The sequence below is a fragment of the Labrus bergylta genome, chromosome 8 (assembly GCF_963930695.1).
Source record: "Labrus bergylta chromosome 8, fLabBer1.1, whole genome shotgun sequence".
Lineage (NCBI taxonomy): Eukaryota > Metazoa > Chordata > Actinopteri > Labriformes > Labridae > Labrus > Labrus bergylta.
Window position 1 is genome coordinate 22,860,093 of NC_089202.1, and position 22,791 is coordinate 22,882,883.

Below are 22,791 nucleotides of genomic sequence, written 5' to 3' on the forward strand. Positions count from 1 at the left end.
TTGTTATTTATTATCATTATCTGTTTTTTTAAAGTAGGAAAGTAGGAGACTATTCCTTTAAGACAAAGAGTGCGTTTACATGGATTTAAGTTTTTCTGATTTTTTTTTGAGGAGGGTTGAGTCAGAAATCAGGAGAGAGAGAGTGGGGACTGACATGTGGGGATAGAGCCACAGGTCCAACTCGAACCCGGGCTGCCCAACAGACTCCGTACACAGGACGTGCAAATTCACCACTATGCTACCGGCGCCGCTGTATCCTGGTTTTTAAAGTATCCTGTTTTTGTGTTTGTGCATGTGAACATCATAATCCTAATTTCAGAAACCGGGATAAGCTGCTATCCTGATTTTGAGACACTTGATTTTGCTACCTGGAGAACTCAAGTGGCATGTAATTGCCTCACCCCGGTTTCTGACAGCTGCTGACTTCCTGCGGCCTGAGCCAAGCGACGCGGCAGCAAAAACAAACATGGCGGTGGCAACGAGAGCTTCTTGCATCCTGAACGACAAAGAAACTGAGTGTTTTCCTTCTGTGGAGAAAGAATTGAATGTAATTGGATGTTTAGGTGGGAGAAAGCATCAACATGCTGATCTGTTAAAGCCTGTGGTGAGCAGGCTACAGGACGCCGCCCAACACGTACGGTAGAGAAGGTCAGGTCACGTTGGAAAGTAGTGGAGAAACATCAGAAGAACAGAAGTGCTCCAAAGCGGTCTCATTTTTCTCAGATCTTCAAATTTGCCGCGGTTTGAGTTGTAAAAACACAACATCACAGGCGCCTTCTTAATTAAGATGCAGTTATCAGAAATCGTGGTTACTAGTATTTATCATGTTAACCACAATATGAATAATCTGTGTGCATGAAAACGCCATATCCTGAATATGTTACCCAAATCCAAGTTAACATTAGAATGGCGTCTCTTTTAATCTTATTTGTTTTGGAGAATCGAAACATAACACAACATCAGTTAACGTAAAACATCCATTATCTGTGCTAAAGTTTTGATTGGTGCAGCTTTAAGTCAGATTTGTAAATACACGTGTATCTCATCAGGTCATTGTTGATTCAGCCTTAATCAGTACACAGGATGATTCTCAGTGTTTCCCCTCAGACGACATCAGTCAGGAAACAGCTCCATCCCTCAGCAGCTCTCACACCAAACACTTCTGTGCCAGACTGTTTACACTTGTAAGATTACGTGAATAATGAGGCCCACATTGTCTCGGCAGAGTGCTGCTTTAATTCTTTGAAGCTGAACAAACTGTCCCTGGCACATTTGGGTAGGGGTGGAGAGATATCAAAGTCACTTTATTGAGATGAAAGAACTGGCCCAAACAGCAATCTGAGACATTAGTCATTCCTTCTTTCTCGCTGACAGATACATGCTCTCAATTTACGAGTCAGGTGCTTCCAGTGATTTCTGCCAGCCTTGTTCCTCCACATCATAAATTCCTCTTTATGCTCACTCATCCCACAGGCGGACCCCCCGATTCCGTGGCCCGCCTTGTCACAGAACACGCCCCACGTTTGGCATATTGGATGTCGTCCAGGCTGCCATTAGCAGTTTACTGTGCCGCGTATACCATCCTGAACTGCACTGAATTTAAATAGACAGCAGTGATTGCGCCCCTAGGTGCACATTTGTGCTTTTTTTTTTTTCACAGGTTTTCTATCAGGACTTTAATTCACTCTTTCTGTGGTGTTGACTCTGCAGAGCTCCCACTTACACTGTGTTCATTTCCTCTAAATGCTTCACATGCAGCCACTGGCTCCCAATTTGTGTAATGAAGGTTTAATAGCCAATTGGAACATCCAATACCATTAACAGCCAGAGTTAGTCTCATCCAGGATTTTTTATTTTTTATTTCTCCTGATAACCAGAGGTGCGAACGCTTCATAGGTGGAATGTGTGATTAGCACCTGCAGTTTAATGTATGTCCTTCTCTTTCCTGGAACACTTTCACATATTACAACATCTCACTTTTTTAAACCAAGTGTTTCTTCTCGTTCAGTCTTTGATGCATGAACTTAAGAAAACGATCCTCTATCCTCTATCACTTCCTTCTTTTGTTAGCTTGTTCAAATATCTATTTTTTAAACACTTTGAACTTGTCTCGACCTTGTTTTGTTTCTCATTATCAAGCACTTTTTCTGTGTAAATGATTATTCCGGTGTTATTTTTGGATACTGCGGGGGCACTGTGGCTCTGACACTTCTTAATACGGGCTGCTTGTCATGTAAGTGATGCAGGGGGTTGAAAGTTTAAGTACTGAACTTGTTGTAAGTCGTGAAAATATGAGCCAGAATGGAAATGCAAGGGCTGAGAAATCTGCAGAATTAAAGCACAGTCAGGTACGTTTGATTATTTCTTTTAAGGAGCAGTTCAGTACCTCTGTCATTTCGTCTTTTCTTCTTTTTTTTATTTATTTTTATGGACATTTACTTTCTTATTTTTGATGTGACAGGAGCTCTCTTTTGGTACTGATTACCGTGCACCACCCGCGCGACCTTAAAACCTGCATACACACAGCAACATAATTTAAACAGAGGTACTTTTTTTTGTTGTTGTTCTTTTTCTCCTCTGACTTGATGGAGATTATTTCTGACAGCTGCAATAACACAAAAAAATGTAGATGGACGTTATTCAGTTGTTTACCGCACTCGGTTCATGCACGGACATGGACGGGAATCCAAACAACGACATACGAGGTATACTCACTCTAACAATCACACTGCAGAAAACAACACCACTCAAAATATGTTCGCTTTTCCCATTATGCCCTCTAATGCAAACTGACAGATTCGTCTTATTTGCGTTGACATTTACGTGGTTTGCGGTGATTACCCGAGACTGATTGGAAAAGACAGAAAGCATGATTGAGACGGAAACACACTATCAACGTAAACAACTAAATTAGCGAGGAGAAAAACATTAATAAAATTGTTTTCTGGTCTTTGTGTAGAACCCATAATATTTACATAAATACAATCAGCATATTTTTACGGTTGGCTTGAGAATTTCCTTTCGATGTAAGCAGGCAAGCAGCTATGCATATAATGTGAGGATTGCAGGCCCTAAACGCTCTCATAATGACCTCAGGGTTGGTCTGTTCATTGGAGCAACATCAGTCTTGCGTCAAGGATATGTTAGCTGTAGTAATGCCTGTCAACATCTCAAGTTTTTTAGTGTCCTGACTCCATTTTCATCCGGACACCACTGAGGATCTGAAAGCTTGTGTCTGCGTCTTTTTCCCCTCCTCCTCCCATCCTCATCATCATCCTCCTCCTTCTCTCTTTCTGGTCTTTTTGATCAACCGGTGGGGAGGTACGGGGTGTCGCTGTGGTAGTTGTAGTCTGGACAAACCTTCTGCACCAGCTTGTAGTCGGTGCTGTAGAAGGTGATGAAGATGCAGATGACCTTGAAGGGCTTGGAGCAGAGCCAGGACACGTGGCTCTGCGTCTGCTCCTGCGGGCAGCTCTGCGACGGGTCGTGGGCGCACAGCGAGTTCCTGGTGCCCTTCTCCACCTTCTCGTACTCCACCCTGCAGTTGAACAGCTTGGTGTCCTTCGTCTCCAGAGCCGTCTGCTGCTGCTGCTGCTGCTGCTGCTGCTGGTGGTGATGGTGGTGGAACTGCTGGTGCGGCTGGTGGACTCGGAACTCCACGGCTTTCGTTGGCGGCACGAGGCCCACGGACACGTTACCCTGACCTGTCGAGTTGTGGCGGAAGTAGACGCTGAATGTCCCGTTGCCGTGATCCACGATCTTACCGGTGATGAGGAGGTTCAGCTTCACCGTCTTGATGTTGGAGTGGAAGTCGCCCCAGCCGAACATCTTCTTGAACTTGCCCGTCTTGACGATGGGCCTCCGCTTCGTCCTGGAGCGAGGGTCGCGAGGGTTTGAGGCGTTGTAAAGCCAGTTCCACTGCTCCCGTTTAGAGTACAGCTCTGCGTCGTCGTAGTTCATATCCAGAGAGGTGAAGTTCTCTTTGTCAAAGAGCGTCTGAGACAGCAGGCGGCTGATGGAGAAGGCCTTGCTGCTTTCGGTCCAGTAGGTCTTCACCTTGGATTTCGAGCTCTCTCTCAACTCTGAATTTTCTGAACTTGGTGAGTCAGCGCTGGTAACCTGAAAGGACAAACAGAAAATCAACAATGAAGCTCATAACACCAACAAGGCTGCACAAAATGTCATGAGAAAGCAACAGATATTTTCTGCATCTGATTCCGAAATGGCATCAAAATACATGTTGTGGATAACACCTGAAAGTGTTCGAATGCAACAGTAAAGCTTTATTGTAAAATTTTGTGGAATAGTTGGATCAGCTTTTTGCATGTTTGGTGTCTTCTTGTTCCATTTTTGTGTATCTGGTTTGTTGGAAATTAGCTGTAACTTATGTCAAAGGTGACATATTCTCCTCTTTCTCAACAGGTTTAAATAAGTCTCAGAGCTCCTCAAATGTGTGTGAAGTTTCTTGTTCTAAATCTGATACTGTATTTGATCATGCCATCCCTCTATTTCAGCCCTGCTCAGAACAGACTGTTTCTGTGTCTGTACCTTTAAATGTAAATAAGCTGTGTCTGACCACGCCCCCTCTCTGGAAAGGCTTGGGTCGGCTCGGGCTTTCTTGTTTCATGCCATATTGTTTATGGTGAGAAGGCAGACTCAGAGGGCAGCTGTGGGAGTGTCACCCACCTGAGGGAGGGGTTACTGCCCTTTGTGATGTCATGAAGGGAAAATCTCCAAATGGCCTGTTTGAGCACACATTTTCTGAAAAGTGGAGCAGGCAACAGACGAAGAGGATGGACTTTTCTTATCATGGGGGAGTTGTAGACAGACTCGAGACACATGTTAGAGTTAGAGAAACATGGTGAAGTGGATTTTGAATAACCTTTCAACATTTAGTTAGGGGCGGCAGTAGCTCAGTAGGGACTTGGGTTGGGAACCGGAGGGTCACCGGTTCAAGTCCTGGTGCGGACCAAATCTGGAAGTTGGTCTGGTAGCTGGAGCACTGCTGAGGTGCCCTTGAGCAAGGCCCCAACCCCCAACTGCTCTGGTGCGCTCTCTGCTTAGCAGTTTGTGCATGCGTGTGATTTGGGCCTATGTGTATGAGAAGCATGTCCCTATAAATAACAGAGTGTAAAACCGAATGTCCCTCAGGGATTAATAAAGTATATCAAAATTTTTAGAAATATTGTTAAATCTTTTATACAGAAATAATTGGCCCATATTCAAAGTATTTTCTGAAATGAAAACTAATTAAAAATCTCTCTACAAAATCAGTGTTTCCCTTCTTAAGTGTTGTGGAACAGCTCATTACCTCTTGGAATTACTTCAATTAGACATCCTTTGAAGGTGCTGAGTCGCAGGATTCAATGTTACCTTTTATTTAGGAAGTGAGCACACATTAGGTGGAGGTGGATGTCTGACTGAATAACCATGGATCTAAAATGTGTCATAAAGCATGCCAACTATTGAGGTGAGCTGTATGTTGCAGTCAGTTAATTTGTTGGAACCACCATCTTTTTCAACCTCGGTCTTTCATTCATGCAACGATATTTCAGAACACCATTGTACAGGGACTGCGCCAGGATTTTTCTGTCTCCCGGTGCTGAGGGGGAGCTTGACTAATATGTTGTGTTTCATGAATTCATAGTTACTTTTTAAAGAGGACATATTATCCCCCTTTTTTAACATGAATCAAGCACCAGAGGAGGTTTGTGACCCTGTATTAACCAGCTCTCTCAGAACGCTCTGTTTTGGTGTGTGTGTCTCTTTAAATGCAATGAGCCCCCCCCTGAGTTTTCCCCGTAGACATCACTCCTCTGTAGCGAGAATAAAAATGGCCGACCAGCGCAAAAGTTTTGCTCTAGGCTGGGGGTGGAGTCCATGGGCGGAGATACCAGGGGAGGGGAGGGGATTTTTTTGCAAGAATCCCACTGTGACATCACAAGGAGAGCACATTTTTCTTGATGAGAGCATTTTTCTCTGTGTTGTAAGACTTATGCAGACCACAAACAAAGGACTGGATGGGTTTATTTCACATTTTGTGGGTCGGTAGACACTCAGGTTACCTAAATATATGTTCATAATACTGGAAAAGTGGATTTTTCATAATATGTCCCCTTTAAGTTCTCAGACATACATGAGGGAGCTTAAAATATCATCAGATTTGTGGCTGTAGCGCCCCCTAGCGTCAGTGTAGCGCCCTGCTTGCCGTTGTAGAGTGGGCTTATGTCAACGTCTGACTTGCATTAGTGTTAAAAAGACACATGAATGAGCTTCTTTGTAGATATCTGTTGAAATATGAGGGAGGTATTCTTCTAATTAAAAAATGACCGAACAGGAAGAATAGATCATAACATACAGAGGGTTGGATGTCAGCCCCCTTTAACAAACGGCGTTAACTCTGTACCCGACGCTTACAGTGTGTGAAATGTCGTGTGCAGAGCGTCTTAATCTTGATTAAGAGTATTCCTGCCACACATCGAGATGAATGAAGCGCTCCTCGGCTGCAGACGTGATGCAACAGCAGACTATTACCTGCTGAATGCGGCCTGAATGGATGATTGATGATTCATTTCGTGTCTCTCCTCTAACAATCACACAGATGAGAGAGCGAAGATTCCCCCCTCTCGCGCCCTGCAGAGGCCACTGACAGTGACGTGCAAACCCCGGCCGAGGAACGTGACAGCAGATCTATCTGGTCGAAGCGTTTACATTTTGTACCTTCACCTCACGATCGATACTCTGAAAATAAGGTCTTCTCTCATTCAGAAAGTTCACTGGATGACATTGTGGCGCTGAAACAAAGAGAGTGTGCCGAGCTCTCCCCCCTTTTTTAAACTCTTTTGAGGAGTTGTGATCCTTCTCTGGAGCACGCGTTCGTTTTATGAACTTCAGAGTGAAGGACTTTGAAAAGATGGCCTCCAGTTGTTTTGCAGAGGCCTCGATGATAAATGACCCGATGCGGATGAACCGTTAGTGGCATTGTGGAGACTTTGGCTGAGTGGCTGTTACATCTTTTTCTCTCTCTAGACAAAGGGACATAGCCTAAGCGTGCTTTTTTTATTTATTTTTTCTTAAGTGCAATATGATAATGCAGAGTGAAATCAAAGCTTTTCAAACATGGAAAAAAAAAAGAAACGTTTGGAAGAAGCCAGATCTTTGCACGGCGTCTGTTTGGTGCAAGATAAAAAAGAAGGAAGAATGTCTGCAGTGACGAGGTGAAGAGGAATATGAATTTATGCACTTTCCTTGCACAGCGGGGCAGTTAAACGTATTAATGAACTGCTCCTTTTGTCTCCTATCGCTGGAAACAAAAGTCTGTCATGTCGCCCCGCTGCTGATGTATTGTAAAAAGATAAAGTGAGGCTGAGGCTGAGGGTGAGGGAGGCTTCCTGTGCAGGATTTATTGGCACCATTATAGTCCAACATAAAGCTCCTTAGGATGTAAAAGAGAGCCATGAAACAATCTCTTATAGACTGTTGGCAAGGCGGCCGTAAAGAACCTTATGACATTACAGTTCAGTCTTTATTCTTTGGTTAACGGATGTTTAAGTTTTTTTTTCCCCTTTTAAAAAGGTGCAAATAAATGTGCTTTATATGTACACTGTAAAATCTCAAATCTTAACGAGTGTGTTTTTCCAAAATATTGCATTATTTGCATGACAAGTCCAGAAATTAAATTATTATTTTTTTAAAGGTACAGTAAGCAAAATATAAGGCCTGAATTGCCAAAGATAAGTAAAAAAAACAGCTCAAGAAACAGGAAACAGGAATATAATTATCAAAAAAATAACAAGAAGTTAAAAATCAAACTGGGGATGTTGAGCTGCATCAGTTCGGTATCGGGCGTTATTATCCCTGCTCACAGACATCAGCACATTGGAAAATGATGTGGCATGAACCGAGGACGGTATCCGATATTTATCTGATGTGCCATATCCTTTCAATGCTGGCGTCCAGTTTACCTAACTACTGATTCAGAGGAGAGGTTTATTGTTGGGCAGATGAAGTCACCTCTGTTCTGGAAGTCCGCACACCAGAAGCTGCTCCGATAAACATTTAATGGGAACTATCACCACATGTAACGTTCAGGTCCTAACCCTTCATCGGACATGTCGGAAACACCTGACGGGTTTATTGGAGCAGCTTCTGGTGTGCTGACTTCCTCTTCCTCTCCCTCTGTCTTTGGATTTGTTTTTTGTCTCAACTATTCGGATGAGCGTGCTGTTTAATGTTTTTTGTATAAACTCAGTTTGTGTGGTCAAACATGAGAGAAAATGGCGGCATTGTGGCATTTTTGCAGCCAAAGTATTTTCATGGAAATTTTTATCATTTTTGAAGCCGAAATCGGTTCAATTCTTATTTCATATAGGTGCCGCCTTTATTATCCCAATCGGTGAATCTCTTTCAAAAATCTATCAATGCAGCAAACTTTGCTTATTTTGGAAACCCCATGTACTGTACCGGCCAACCTGTACTGTACCGGCCATATTCTAAATGCTCATTTTACAGCAGAAATAAGCGTTATTTACAGACTGGCACAAACAACAAATTTGGTATCAAAAGCTCAGCACACACTGAATGGGAGAGGAGGTGGTGGGGGGGGGGGTCCTGAAAGCAGATTTTCAGATATCGGTTTGCCTTTGTAAGACACATGATGTGTAACTCGGTGACGTCACTGCGGCGCCATACTGAAGGTAAAGGTCACGGTGGTAACACAACCCAAAGCAACAGTGAGAGAGAGACAGAGAAATTCACGTTGCACAGTTAACAGATTCTCTTCTATCTATTCTATGAAGACCAGAAATGAGATAAATTAACTCTCTAAGATTTGAGTTTTTGAAGTGTAACTACGGCAACTATTTCCAAACACTAGATTTTTACACGCTTTGTTTGTTGCAAGGTCGAAGAAAAAATCAGTTATTTTCCAAATAAATGAGCAGAATGTGTCTGAAAGGATTTCTAACGCTCACTGTTTGCTCATTTGAAACGTGAACTCAGTCTTTACACACTTCCCTGAAAAAAGATGAATGACCCTTTGACCTTTAATCCACACGATAAGCCGCACTCACTGTGAATATTGCTTCTCTGAGTCGTGATAAGACCACAGTCTCTCATGATCACATGAAATATCATTTTCTTTGCGCAGTAATTACTGATGTGTCTCTGTAACTGGGTTTCAGTCTCGATGGAGTCCTGAAACCAGATCAGGGGATATTAGGAAAACTGCTTTGGGCTGGTTTAAGTGACTGTCAGGCTAATTAGTGACACTATGTGCAGATTCAGCATTCGGCGGCGTCGGCTGGAATAAAAACTTCCCAAACAATGCCGATCCAAGCAGGTTCAGGACGCGGTGAGTTCAAGTTTTATCATTTTGTCAGCCAGGAAATTAGATTCCCTCCGCAAGTTTGTTTTGAAAAGCACCTTAATTTTCTGTAACTTTCCGCTATGAATACTTTTGTCGGCGAGGGTGTCGCTGGAATCAAATTTTTTTTTTCTTCTAAAGGGATTTCTTTCTCCATTTTCCTCCCGAGATTATCAAAATTACACAGCGCATGTGGAGCGCGTGCCCAGTCGTCATCAGAACCAAGTCCTTGTTGTGCGAACTGGCTCTGTTGTCACCGGCGTTATTTATGGTTCCCCCCCCCCCCCACCACCAAACTGTGACATGCAATTAGCTTTCATCTAAAGCACCTGACAGTCTCTGGATTAGAAGCACTCAGAGGCACATTCACAGAGACCCCCACTTCACGGATTAGAGGCCCAACCTGTAATCCAGCCTGGGGAGATTAGGCAGATCAGAGGCAGTCCTGACTGAAGCAACGTTTATATCCAGAACACCCCGACTCACTGCACCAACACTCGGAGGGCCAAGATTTACCTCTCGCCAGCTTCAGAAACGTGCACGCAGGCACAAAGAGAGAGGGAGTGTGTCTGAAAGAGACACTGCAGAGAGAAAAAGAATGAGAGCGCTGTTGGATAAAGGGCGGGAGGAAAACAAACATGGCAGCGTAAAGGTCAACAGTCACACTTTGATAACTTTGGGTTTAACAGATATTGGATTGTCAATATTAGGTTTTTATTACTCGCCAAATAAAGGGCCGACTCGACCAGCTACGACCTAAAAGTGACATTTACCTTGCACTTAATTGGCTTTCTTGATTGAAGTTGAATCCATTTATTTCATTTTAATTTCTGAAAGCAGGGTGTCCCCTCTTTTATGATTCATGTCCTTTAATATCACTCCTCACAGGTTGGACTTTGAAACATCTCATGAGCTCATCAGAGTTATTTTACCCTCTAAACCTCGAGGACTGTTCGACTGGAAGACTTGACATCATAACATAAGATTTTCTTAGTTTGTTTGATTTTCACGAGTTAGAGTTTTTAAAGTGTTTACATAAAGCAGTGTGCATGGATTGATATCAGATGAGAAGGGCAAGGGGTGCCGGTAGCCTATAGCGGTTAGTGCATGCACCCCATACGGAGGCTGTCGTCCTCCAAGTAGTCGGACCGGATTCAAATCTGACCTGTGGCTCCTCTCCTGCATGTCAATCCTCTCTCTCTCTCTCTCTCTCTCTCTCTCTCTCTCTCTCTAACCTCTCTCTCTCTCTCTCTCCCTCTCTCTCTCTTTAATAAAGACACAAAAATCAATCTTAAAAAAAAGATGTGGATGATGATAAAACAGTGTTTACATGATTAAGTCATTGACAATTAAAAGCCTTTAAATTTTCTTATTAAGATTTGGGAGCCACTGGACCCATAGGCGGGCGGCCCGGGTTTGAGTCTGAACTGTGGCTCCTTTTAATGTCTGGGTTTCATGAACTCCTTGTTGGTATATATTCAAAATCAAAAAAACTTTATTTGACCCTGACGGGCAGATCAAAAGCACACAGAGGGGAGCCTAACACCAGCACAAGGTGGGCTAAAAAATTTAAACTAAAAATATCAAATATAAAAAAAAGAAAAAGTATCTATTAAGTAACTATTAGAAAAACTTTTAAAACCAGCCCTTTGTACGAGGACAAAATAAATGAGAATTTTTTTTTTCTTTTTTTTAAAATACAGTAATGTACTGTAGAGAAAAATACGAATTTACAGTAAATACGTTCACATTTGCATGATCCATGTGTGAGTACAATCCACCACACACCCAACAGAGGAAAGAGAAACCAATCATTCCGGTCAACTTTAAGAGTTGACCAATGAATACTTTATTAATCTGTGAGAGAAATTCTGGAAGTGCCCTCACACCTCTCCAGCTACCAGAACAATTTCAGTATTTTGGCCTGTACTGGTACTTGAACCCTTGACCCTCCGGTTCCCAATCTAATTCCCTACAGACTGAGCTACTGCCGCCCCAAATCCAATCCACCTGAACACATTTCTTCTTTCTCAAATAAATGTTGCTCAGTGCTTCTAAAATGGTCTCACTATTGCTGTAAGGGTTAAGCTTAGGGTTAGGGTTAGGGTAGATGAAAACCAGGTTAAAAATGGATCAACACCTGTGATACTTGATCAGATCCTCAGGAAAGCAAATGTGCAACAAACTGTGTCACATTGATTCTGTCACAATCCTTATCCATCGAGGCAATGAGCTAATAAATGTGTTGCCAAATTAGATTTTAGTCCTTTTCAGATTTTAAGAAATACAACGCGTCTCTGTAGTTTGAGTAATGATGGATTAACGTCGGGTCTTTGTAACTTAACGATGAATAAGGTCCTTTACCTGCCGTCTCGAGGTAACATTTGTTATGAATTAGCGCTAGGCAAATAAAGATTGATTTTATATACATATACAGAGCTGTGTGCAGGAAGGCAACCATTAAATGATAAAGTGATAAAGGTGCCATGGCGATTTAAAGCAACAGGAACTAAATAAATCCACAGAGCTGAATGAGATTAGACAAAGCGACGAACATCAGAGAGTAAGAACAACACGAGCGAGGATCTAGAGAGGAGGAGACAACGACAGGAAGTGCAAGTGAACAACTTTAAGACCAATCAGACACACAGGTGCTGACAGGAAGTGACCAGAGGTGCCGACAGGAAGTGACCAGACGCAGAGCATGACATAGACAGCTGTTCTAGAGAGCACCGAAAACCATCCTAAATATCCTCATTATCATCATCGTTATCGTGATCGTAGTGCAGCGATGGGAAAATATTAGTTTAATATTTGTATTTCTATCTATGCGTGTGTGCGTGTGTGTGTTTGCACCAATGTGCGGATGTGTGTGATGTCTGTTTTGTTTTCTGAAGTTCATTTTTGTGATGAATATTCTTTAAGTTGATTTTTCAGAGGGATGAAGTTGCATTGTTTTTTTTAAGCCTGAAATAAACTCTTATATCTATAAAAAAAAAGTACAAAAACTAAACTATAAATCCTCTCGGTTAAAGCTCAGCAGTATAAAAATGTAATTTGTGATATAAGCTGAATCTCATATTTTCATGAGGACGTGTTCCAACATGCCTCTGAGGCTGTCGTTTCTCTGAGATGTTCCAACTTGCTGACCTGTTTTCTGTACAGCAGGATTCTCTCCCGTCCTGCAAACCCCATTAAACTGTCTGTTAATATTATTCCCATGTTGGGCTTTATGAGGCAGAATCCCTCGACTAAGATAACACAAACAGCATCAGCGTGCACGGGTCCTTTAGGAAGCGGCTCTCAGATTGCCAGATGCAGCAGCGGTACATGCAGGCTGTTGGACCAACATAAATGCTATCTACTCTTGGCGAGGCTGCGATAAGGCGCAGGCGTCCGCTCTTTGAAAACAGGAAGATAAACAACCCCCCGGCTTCCCTCGGGAGCTTCGGAGGGATATTCTATGGGCCGGACCCCTAAACAGCCTACAAATTCCACCTTTAATGGAACCACCGGAGGAGCCAGACGACTCAGCGGTGGGCTGTACACAAAAACAGCTCGCCAGGAAGAATGAAAGTGCGTGTCAGTTTTCATTTACCTGAATGCTGCGGCTGCTCTGGCTGACGATTTGTGAGTGCGGCGGTGTTGGTTTAACAGAGTTAAGATGGAGAGGGAGCCGGCTGATGGAAGATTTGAGCTTGATTGGATGCTGCGTGTGTTCACAGTTCACCTGCAGCACTCAGATATTAAAACATGAGCTGTCCTTTTAAAAGTGTTTGTGCAGAGAAGTTTACTTTTTAAAAATGCAATAAATAAAAGTGATGCTCTTATCTGGAGAGGCTCAAAGTGTGACGAGCTGTTAGAGGTTAGAGTTTGGCTCGAGGACATGTTGTGGGATCATCAAACCTGTGACCTTTGGGGGGGTGATATCTGAAGACTCGCTCCAACACCTGCAGCACAAATCTTATTTTTAATCTAAATTATGACTTCCAGATGCCAAGTTCTTCTGCCTCAAATCTCCAAAGAAGAAGAAAAAAGTTCAGATATTTTCTGAAATATCTTTAATGTAGAGCCTCTTCTCTGTGACAGAGAGATATTCCTCCACACAAGCAGCGAGTTTACGTGTCTTTAGCGTGCTGATGCCGTCTTTAGGAGACTCTTCCTACTGGGCTCTCGGGAAATGATCGTCGTCAAAGTCGTTTACAGTGAATTTAACTTGTCTCGCCTTATGAGGTCCCCCCGTCGCTGAGCTGATGGATCAACTCAGGGCATTTGATGCCCGCTAAGGGTTTAGGTCTGTATTCTGGCAGTGATATCAAAGTGTTACCTGAGGGGGGTCAGAGATGATGACAAATCACAAAGTGTGTCAAGACATCACAGGCAGCTGCGGATGGAGCCGAGTGCTATCACTGCTGCAGCGCTTTGAGAGGCCAGGGCACAATTATCACCATGACTTCTGAGGAGGATAAATACTGTACGCGGACAGACTGCGGGATATCAGAGCTGGGCAGTTTAAGAAGAAGAAGAAGAAGAAGGAGGGGGAGGAGGAGGAGGTGGGGGGGAGAGGGTGGTGGTGGTAGTAGAGAGTAGGGGGAGGTAGAAGAAGAAAAAAAAAAACGTAGCCACCAGTTCTTCAACTTACCCAGAGGAAAAATGCATAATCATATTATTTCACACACGACTTGGTTCAAAGGCGGCCAAAATAAGTTTGTGAGGTTCCCATGGGTCTGTCAATCTGTTGAAGGAGCTGCAGGCGAAAGCTTAGGATGCACCGAGTACGAAACAATTATGATCATCCCATTAAAGCATAGCGAAGCAATTTGGCAGCCCGGTCTGGGAAAAAAAAAAACGGAAAAAAAAAAACACACACACACACACACACACACCATCTAGTGATGCAGTGAGATCAGCTCGCACTATACCATAACGCTGCGGACATATACGTCCCACACTTTGTGGTTTATGTTCTCCTTTGTTTGTGCCAATAAAAGAGTCGACATTATTGCTCCTGGAATTGAAGAATCCTTGTTTTCCTTTTCGAGGCTCCGTGAAGTTAAAAAAAAAGAAGAAGAAGAAGAAGTAGTGGGGGGGTGGGGGGGGGGGGTGAAATGATTAGTGCGCTTAGTCAGCTGTGAAATTGAGTTTATGGTTTTCAAGACGGTGAATTCAATTCGATAATGGGTATTAAGTTGTAGAGAATAATTAATAGTAATTGACTTCTTTCCATCACTATGCAAATTAAACACAGATAACACCACGGGAGCTTTTTAAGGCCAGTCAAGTTTGCGGGGATTAAGTTTATGGGAATTTTTTATTTTTTTTCCCCGGGTTGCAGAGAGGAGTGGCTCCTGTTCGCCTTTGATTGCTTTGTTGACAGATTTATCAGCGGGTGAGGGGTGACTGTCTATCCGAGGATTAAAGGAATTGGGTTGTCACAAACTGTCAAGGCATTGAGTTAGGAGCATTCTGGTGTGTTTGTCATAATGGGCTCAGGCTGTTCTGCGACCGCTCTGTCAAATACATCCTCATTGAACTGCGTCTGTAAGCGGGAGAGAGAAGGAGGGGAAGATGCAAAAGGCAGGATTGAAAAGGAGGGAGATATTTAAGTGGGGCTGTTTGCGGGGTGGATTTGTCAAGATGCAGATTTGGGATTTTGAAAGCGTGTGTTCACTCTTACATTTTGAATATGTGCTGATATGAAATGAGTCGCTGCACGGAGCAGAAACAGATCTATTTCTTAGGCGAGATTTGTCATCAAATGATTTTAGAAATCAGCCTTTTACTCTTCTGTAACACCTGTAAAATGAATCTGAAGAGGAGGGACTGGAAAGTTTCACATAATCAGCCTGCTCTTTACATGAATTTGCATCATTAATTCTGACTGAAAGGCTTATCTTCTTTTTTACTCTCTCAGGTCCTTCTCTGCTCACATTTTCAAATATTTCTGTTTGTGAATATCCCTCAATACTCCTGCTTCCAGACAAACATTAATCACACAGTTCACAGAGATGTCAAATGATGTGAAAATTAAATAAAGGTCAAATCAGAACGACGTTCAACTCACCAGAGAGACGAGTGACAGCAGCAGAGCAGCAGCCCGCAGACATGTGGTCTTCATGCCTCTTCTTTGTGGAGCGTCTCCCCTCATGTCAAACTGTCCTTGATCTTCTCAGCCGGGGGAATAAAGAAAAAAAAAAGAGCTACCTCCTCCTGACTGAGCCGGTATCAGCTGCCGAACTTGAGGAGAAATAAAGAGTGAGGGAGGAGGTCCTGAGGCGGGAGAGCACAGAGGAGTCTTCTCAGGCTCATTCAGGAGAGTCAGGATGGATGTTGAAATGTGGCTTAATTAGACAGGATTTTTTTGGTTTAGTTTCTGAAGTGAGGTTTGGAGGTGCTGTGAGGAGAACCGAGGTGATTGTACATCTGAGTGTCCGTGTGGAGGGACGTTTTATACAGCGCGCTCTGAGGTTCAGAGAGAGAGAGAGAGAGAGAGAGAGAGAGAGAGAGAGAAAACGAGAAAGGGGGGAGGGATGGAGAGACAAACAGAGTGAGTGAAAAGAGGGGAGGGAGAGGAGAGGAGAAAGGGGGAGCAGAAGAAGGAGGTTCACATTATGGAGTTTTTGAGAAGCAACTTTTTCTTTGAGCCTCGTCGTTGGCTGACATCTAGTGGCCGTTTTTATCTCCTACACAAGCAGAAACAGTAAGAAGAATGAAGCTGCCATATCGATTTCCTCATGTGAAGAAGACAGCTGACAGAAACTGCTGCGACTAACATTCATAAATATATTAAGTATGCTCCGCCCCTTTATCACCCTTTATCTCTGAAGGTCAGTTCGGCTTTAAATCAAAATCAGCGCTGAACCCAGGTCAAAGTGGATTTTCTCCTAAGAGACAAACTTTAAAATGTTCACTGGATCCTACACTTCCCATAATGCAACATCACAACATTTTTTTAGGCTTCAGGTCAAAAACATTTTCGTCTATGTGATTTGAGTAAATTCTTCTGACTTGAAAAAGCTCCTCCAGATCCTCAGAGGACGTGATGGCACTCTGCACAGCCTGAGAGATAAATACAACATTTGCATGGCAAAAGATTCGGAGTGGTTTGCACATCAGCTCCTGAAGGACAGGCTGTCCTCAAACTAACGTGTGTGAGAAACTTCGGCCTGCATGGTCGTTGACGGGAGTTTTTCTGTTATTGAATGAACTGTGACTTTCAACATGGAGCGGCTTTAGAAAAAGCTGACTTCAGCATCCTGTAATCTGCACTAACAAACCTTAACTCACAGTCAAAAAGTTTAAAGGTGGAGTCAGTAGAAATGTTGGTTGCAGCCTGTAAACATAGATGGGAAGCCGTTTACGTTTACTGCCTGTACCTTCCCCTGAAGCTAACTGATAAAAGGCCTGTTACATTTGTTGTAATGGGAAAGACGATAATTTAACCCGTGAGCACGAGCTAACCACCGGTGTTTCTCACCTGCCTGTCCAACAGAGAGCAGGCCAACTCTGCATCCACGGGTTAAAACAAACCCAAGGTTCACCCTAACCTTTTGACTGAGTATTATTCTATTTTCTCGGCTTTGCAGCGTCGGTCATATTTGAGTTTGAATGGTGTCCACTCCCAAACTCACCTGAGCGCTGTCATTGGCTTGAGGAAAACACACTAGCTCCCCGCCTAGAAACGTCCTGAGTCAGTGAAAACAAACCAGAACATGAACAAATCCAGTCAGAGGACAGTCTCTGCAGACACAGTCACCACCACACATGTATGGATGCCCAGAAGGGAGGATTGAGCGGCATTATTTTAGTATAAATCTACATTTTATATTTGTAGAAAAATGGTAGTTATTCTATCTTTAAACTTTATATTAATTTGTCAGTAAAGTGATCAAGCTGCCTAAATAATTATTTAATAATTAAGTTAAAGTTTTACAACTATTTTATTAAAAGTCACATATCCTCCTCCTCTTCAACCCCAAAACATGTGTGTGAAGTTTCTTTCTCTAAATCCACTCTGATCCTGTATTTGATCATGCCTATAAACCCCTTTATTTCAGCCCTGCTCAGAACAGGCTGTTTCTGTGTCTGTACCTTTAAATGTAAATGAGCTGTGTCTGACCACGCCCCCTCTCTGGAAGGGCTTGGGTGTACACAGGCTTTCTCGCTCCATGTCCTAGTGTTTATGATGAGAAGGCAGACTCAGAGGGCAGAACAAACACCTAGCTGTGGGAGTGTCACCCACCTGGGGGAGGGGTTACTGCCCTTTGTGATGTCATGAAGGGAAAATCTCCAAACGGCCTGTTTGAGCACACATTTTATGAAAAGTGGAGCAGGAAAAAGACGGAGAGGATGGACTTTTCTTATCATTGGGGGATTTGTAGACAGACTAGAGACACATGTTAGTGTTAGAGGAACATGGTGAAGTGGATTTTGAATAATATGGGAGCTATTAGTTATCTTGTTCTCTTGTGAATTTAAATTAAATTACAAAAATGATCCCAAAACTTTCTTTGTGTTTTTAACCGTGTCCTTATTTATTTTCTCTTGTTCTTCCCATACATAGAAACATCCTGTACAAAAACAGCTTCCTCTTTTTCTTCTCTTTTCTTCCCCCCTTCTTTTTTCCCACAACACACAACTTGCATCATGGTAACAATAATCAGCGATATCACACACTCGACTTATGCAATATTCAAACTAAACATTTTCTGTGCGATACAAAATAAATGTACACATACTTTGATTTTTTTTTTCTCCAAAAAATAAAAAAATCATTGTTATTTACAAATCCCACAACAGAAAAAGTAAACATTCTCCACACCAGTTTTTTTTTTTTACGTTGAACTCAGCAGAAATGTGTTTTCTTATTATTCACATGTCATTTGTACAGATTGTTTTCTTTTTATATTCATCTCACCTCGTACGTCGAGTGAATGAAAACTGATAGAGCACCTATGATACCGATACCTACATGAGAAGGTTTTAAAAACGCAGAAGAATACTTTGGTGTTTTCACACTCACACAAAACTCCTGAAAACGTCCTGATGTTTTCCAAATGAGCTGCACTTTTAACTTTGACTATAACTGGCATCCAGGTACATTTTCTGTATGAAGACTGATAAGGTGATGCGAGAAGAAACCAGGAAATATTTGGGAAATTCACCACAAGCATCAGGGAGGGGGTGGTGACGTTTATATCCTACGTCTGGGGCGCGACGATATCTGTTCTTCTTTGCTCTTTTGTTTATACTCTCAATGTTTCAAACTTCACACAGCATTGACATAAAGGCAAACATTGTCCTAATAGCGTCTGACTCTGTTGCTACGCTCTGCCTCATGACATCACTTCCTCCCACCAGACAGGCTGTGAGGTGCACAGTCAGGAAGAGTTCAGGGACCGTCTGTTTTCTAGAAATTTTCAGGAGTGCAAATGTGAAAACCGCTCTACTGACCTTGAAAGAAAAGTTAGTCCCCTTAAAGTCTACATGTAGGGTTGTCTATGATGAATACTCCCTCCCCCCCATCTGGCTTGGAGGTGTACATTGAGGAAGATTTCAGGGTCTTCCTAGAAGTTTCCAGGAGTGCATACGTGAACACGGTTCTAGTCTGGCTGGGCGATATGACTCAAAATGTTATCACGATAAAAAGGGTTCATATCAGTCGATATCGATAATTATCACGAGGAATGTCAAATAATTTCCTTCATGTTTAAAGGCAATTTTTTTTGCTCCTCTGTGGAAGTCCAACAAACCAGCAATGAATAGTGGTTTAATCAGAAGGCAAGGCTGACGAACTTTAAACCACAGCAGCGTTTCAAAATGTGCACTTTTTGCAATGACAGTAAGAAACCTCCCTAAGGGGGCCCCATCTGACAGAAATCCCTCTCGTTGCCCTGCTAGGTGTGGCATGCATTTTTGCTTTGAAAACCAACGTCAACGAAAGTCACCGAAGGAAAATGAAGAGGAATTATAGAGTGAAAAAAAAGGAGAGAAAGAGGAAGAGGAGTAAATACTGGTGACGAATTCTGGTTGGAGGGGCCCCAAATAAATGTTTGCCTGGGGCCCCAACAGACTCTAGAATCGCCACTGGGTTTAATTATTCTTAATTGTCAGAACACGACAAACTCTACTTGAACAGAGGAACATTTCACAATCATAAGGAAGGTGCACGCTGCTGGAAAATGCAGAAAAAAGTGACATTATCGCTTTAATTATCGTTTTATCGCCCAGGCCTCAAAAGAAAAGAAGAGTTAGTCCTCTTCATGTCGACATGTAGTGTTGGTTATAATGAACACTGTGCGCCCCATTCAAGTATATAAAACTGTGTTACAGGACTGTTAGTATTTTGTTTTTTTCAGTAAGGCAGAAATGACTTTTGCATGACATGAAAGGTTTACATTTATTGGCCTGTTTATTTTTTACTCAATGCAAAACTTCAGGTTTCCGATAAAAGGTAAAAAAGAAGAAGAAGTAAATAATAAGAATTAAATAAGTGTTGTAGTACTCTAAAACGGTCTGGGTCTCGAGACCACTTTTTGAAGGTCTCAGTCTCGTCAGGGAATCTAAAGCATTTTTACTTGGTCTTGTCTGGGCAGACTCTGGATTTTAAATGAAGACCACCACTGATCGTTCATTTTTCCACGTCATTACTGTGATTAGAAGGAAAACATCTCTTTTTAAATGAACAAATAACTTTAATTAATTTGTACTTGGATTTTTATCCCAGTGTTTAGGTCTAAGTGAGTGACACGCTGACTGCACTCAAGAGGATGATTTTTCAGTGATATTTATGGTCTTGGTCTTGTCTCAGTCTCACCCTGCCTTGGTCTCGTTCTTGACTCAGTCTCACCCTGCCTCGGCCTTGGTCTTAGTCTTGACTCAGTCTCACCCAGCCTTGGTCTTGGTCTTAGTCTTGACTCAGTCTCACCCAGCCTTGGTCTTGGTCTTGACTCAGTCTCACCCTGCCTCGGCCTTGGTCTTAGTCTTGACTCAGTCTCACCCAGCCTTGGTCTTGGTCTTGTCTCGGTCTCACCCTGCCTTGGTCTTGTCTCAGTCTCACCATGTCTTGATCTTGGTCTTGTCTCGGTCTCACCCTGCCTTGGTCTTGTCTCAGTCTCACCATGTCTTGGTCTTGGTCTTTTCTCGGTCTCGCCCTGCCTTGGTCTAGGTCTCGACTCCATCTCGCCTGCCTTGGTCTTTGTATTGACCCGGTCTTGCCCTACCTTGGTCTTGGTCCTGACTCGATCTTGCCCCGCCATGGTCTAGGTCTTGACTTGGTCTCCATCCCTAAATGTCTTGGTCTTTGTCTCAGTCTCCGAGCACTCTGGTCTTGGGTGTGTCTTGGTCTCGAGTAGTGTGGTCTTGACTACAACACTAAATTACTTATTAATTTTGGATATTTGAGTTAAGGGGTTAAAATGACTTTGAAGCAGTGAATTCATCACAAGAAGTCATCTGCTGATTTCACGGCTGCATCTTTAACTACATTGGGGCAAAAATAAAGTGATAAACACCGGACGAGATCTACAAATCACAAAATGTACTTTACTACAACCCAAAAGAAATCAGCTGTGAGAAATCAAATCTATACATATATTTACTGGAGATTCACACTTGTTGCCCTTTTTGAATGTTCTCGGGTGGACCTTTACGCAGACGATCCTCTGCTTTATGTCAGTGTCTGTCTGTGGAAGAGGCAGTGTTTTTTTATGGCAATAGAAGGTAGAAGTCACATGTGCATATCATGCTGCACTAATATAGTGCAATGTAGAGCCTGAAATGCAGAAAAAGGTGGAGGCAGGCAGGCAGGCAGTAGTCTCCATGAACAACTGATTGCAGGCTACTTCTCCATCAGCATCGTACAGATCAGTTTATCCCACAAACACAGGCCTGTGCGCCTCAAAATCAAGCAAAAAAAAAAAAAAAAAGAAAGAAGAAGAAATGGGTCCCTTTTGTTCAAGACTGTAAAAGAGATTTGAGTCAAAACCCCAGTTGAGGATTGAGAAAAAAGGAATCCAAACCTTTTTATGGAGATTTTCCTCTCCCTCCTCCTCCTCCTCTTCCCTGCGGTGACTTTTGGCAACGTACGAACCGTCAGAGCATCCTAAGCCTCCAGCTACTCAGCATTTTTAGGGACAAGCAGAAAAGCGCGGGGGAAGAGTTGGAGCTTGTGCTGCCATGTTTTCCGAGACAGCAGGAGAGCCTTTTCTGCTTCTGAAATGAGTCTTTACTTCACAGAGATGTGACGGAGGGCCAAAAAAAGGCATTTCATTGAACACGGTGGAGGTCATGACGGCTCTAGCAAAGAAAAAACGCTTAAAAAAACAAACCGGGGAGTGAATGGAGCTCGACTTGAAGTGGTTAAACCCCAGCAGTGTCTCTGCTAAGAGGATTTTCTGTAATTTCTCCGCTCTGTGACGTGTCCATTCACGCTGCAAACATCCATGTCCCTCACTGCAATGGCTGTGATGAAGTGGGTCTCTATGACAGGTGAAGTGCTCGGTGAGGCATCTCTCGGAGGACTACATGTCCGTGTCCCCGTCGTAGGCAAGAGTCAGAGGCTTTAGTCGGTTGTTCTGCTGCCTCTGTCTCTGAGGTCTCTTTGGCTTTTTGCTGTGAGGAAAGATTAAAACAGAGTCAGAGGAGACACTTGAAATAATTCCCTCAAAGCTAACAGCAGTTTATACTGTACTTACCATGAAGTCACAGCACCTGATGCTGTGTTTTTCAGGTTAAAATATAAACGTAGGAGGGATTTTTACACCTGGAAGGTTACTCTAACACACCAGTACCCGACTTCAGGTTCAATTTTTGCATCAGATATCTGACGATCTCAGTTGAGTCAGGCTGCTGGGCCATTATTCCCAGGAAATGTTAATCATAAGAAAAAAAGGCTGATGTTGAAATAATAAGGCTGTTACTATACAGTATCTTGTTGTCAACAAAACTCATCTGTTGCACACACAGAGTAAACAAGAAGTGGATGTAGCTTGTTTTAAAAAGTACGGCCAATAGCGAAGTGCTTTAAACCTGCATTCTTAATAAAGGCCAGCAGGGGGCGACAACACTCATTCCAGAAAGGAATGGGATTGTATAAAGCACCAACCTCCGGTGTTGAAAAAAAAATGCTAATGCTAAAAAAGAAACAAACAGGTTTACTGCCTGGTTTAGACATCAGTAGCTAATTTATTTTCTTTTCTTTCTGAATATTTTCTTGATTATGTTGTACAACTAGCACAGTCTGCATAGCCGTAAAGCCTACAGTAGCTTATGTGCCGGCACTCCAGCCGGTGTCTCAATAAAGGGGGCGAGCTGACCGTCGTATCCTGTGGTTAAATCACTTTCTATAGAAAAGGACCTCATACAACCCCACTTCAAAAATAACGCCTCAGCTCCACCACGTCGCATGATTTTGATAGAGGCTGAGA

At 42.8% G+C, this 22,791-nt stretch overlaps 2 protein-coding genes across 2 annotated transcripts in view; both read right to left on the reverse strand.

Moving 5' to 3' along the window:
* Positions 1–1,830: 1,830 nt before the first annotated feature.
* On the reverse strand, positions 1,831–15,807 carry LOC109998704 (neurexophilin-1). Its single transcript, XM_020653576.2, has 2 exons — positions 15,429–15,807; positions 1,831–4,119 (listed from the first exon to the last, which is right to left on the reverse strand). The coding sequence occupies exons 1-2, from the start codon at positions 15,510–15,512 to the stop codon at positions 3,307–3,309; spliced, it is 897 nt and encodes a 298-aa protein (XP_020509232.1). The 5' UTR covers positions 15,513–15,807; the 3' UTR covers positions 1,831–3,306.
* A 2,062-nt stretch (positions 15,808–17,869) lies between these two features.
* thsd7ab (thrombospondin, type I, domain containing 7Ab) overlaps positions 17,870–22,791 on the reverse strand; it is a 175,427-nt gene continuing 170,505 nt past the window's right edge. The window contains exon 29 of the mRNA XM_065958063.1: positions 17,870–21,976. Coding sequence (XP_065814135.1) covers positions 21,886–21,976 — 91 coding nt within the window. The 3' untranslated portion in view covers positions 17,870–21,885. The remainder of the gene's footprint in view (positions 21,977–22,791) is intronic.

Bases quoted from the DNA above. Each gene is read 5' to 3' on its own strand.
- LOC109998704 (XM_020653576.2), bottom strand. From the start codon at position 15,512: ATGAGGGGAGACGCTCCACAAAGAAGAGGCATGAAGACCACATGTCTG. The intron at 4,120-15,428 runs GTGAGTTGAACG...TTGTCCTTTCAG, and splicing joins TGCTGTCACTCGTCTCTCTG to GTTACCAGCGCTGACTCACC.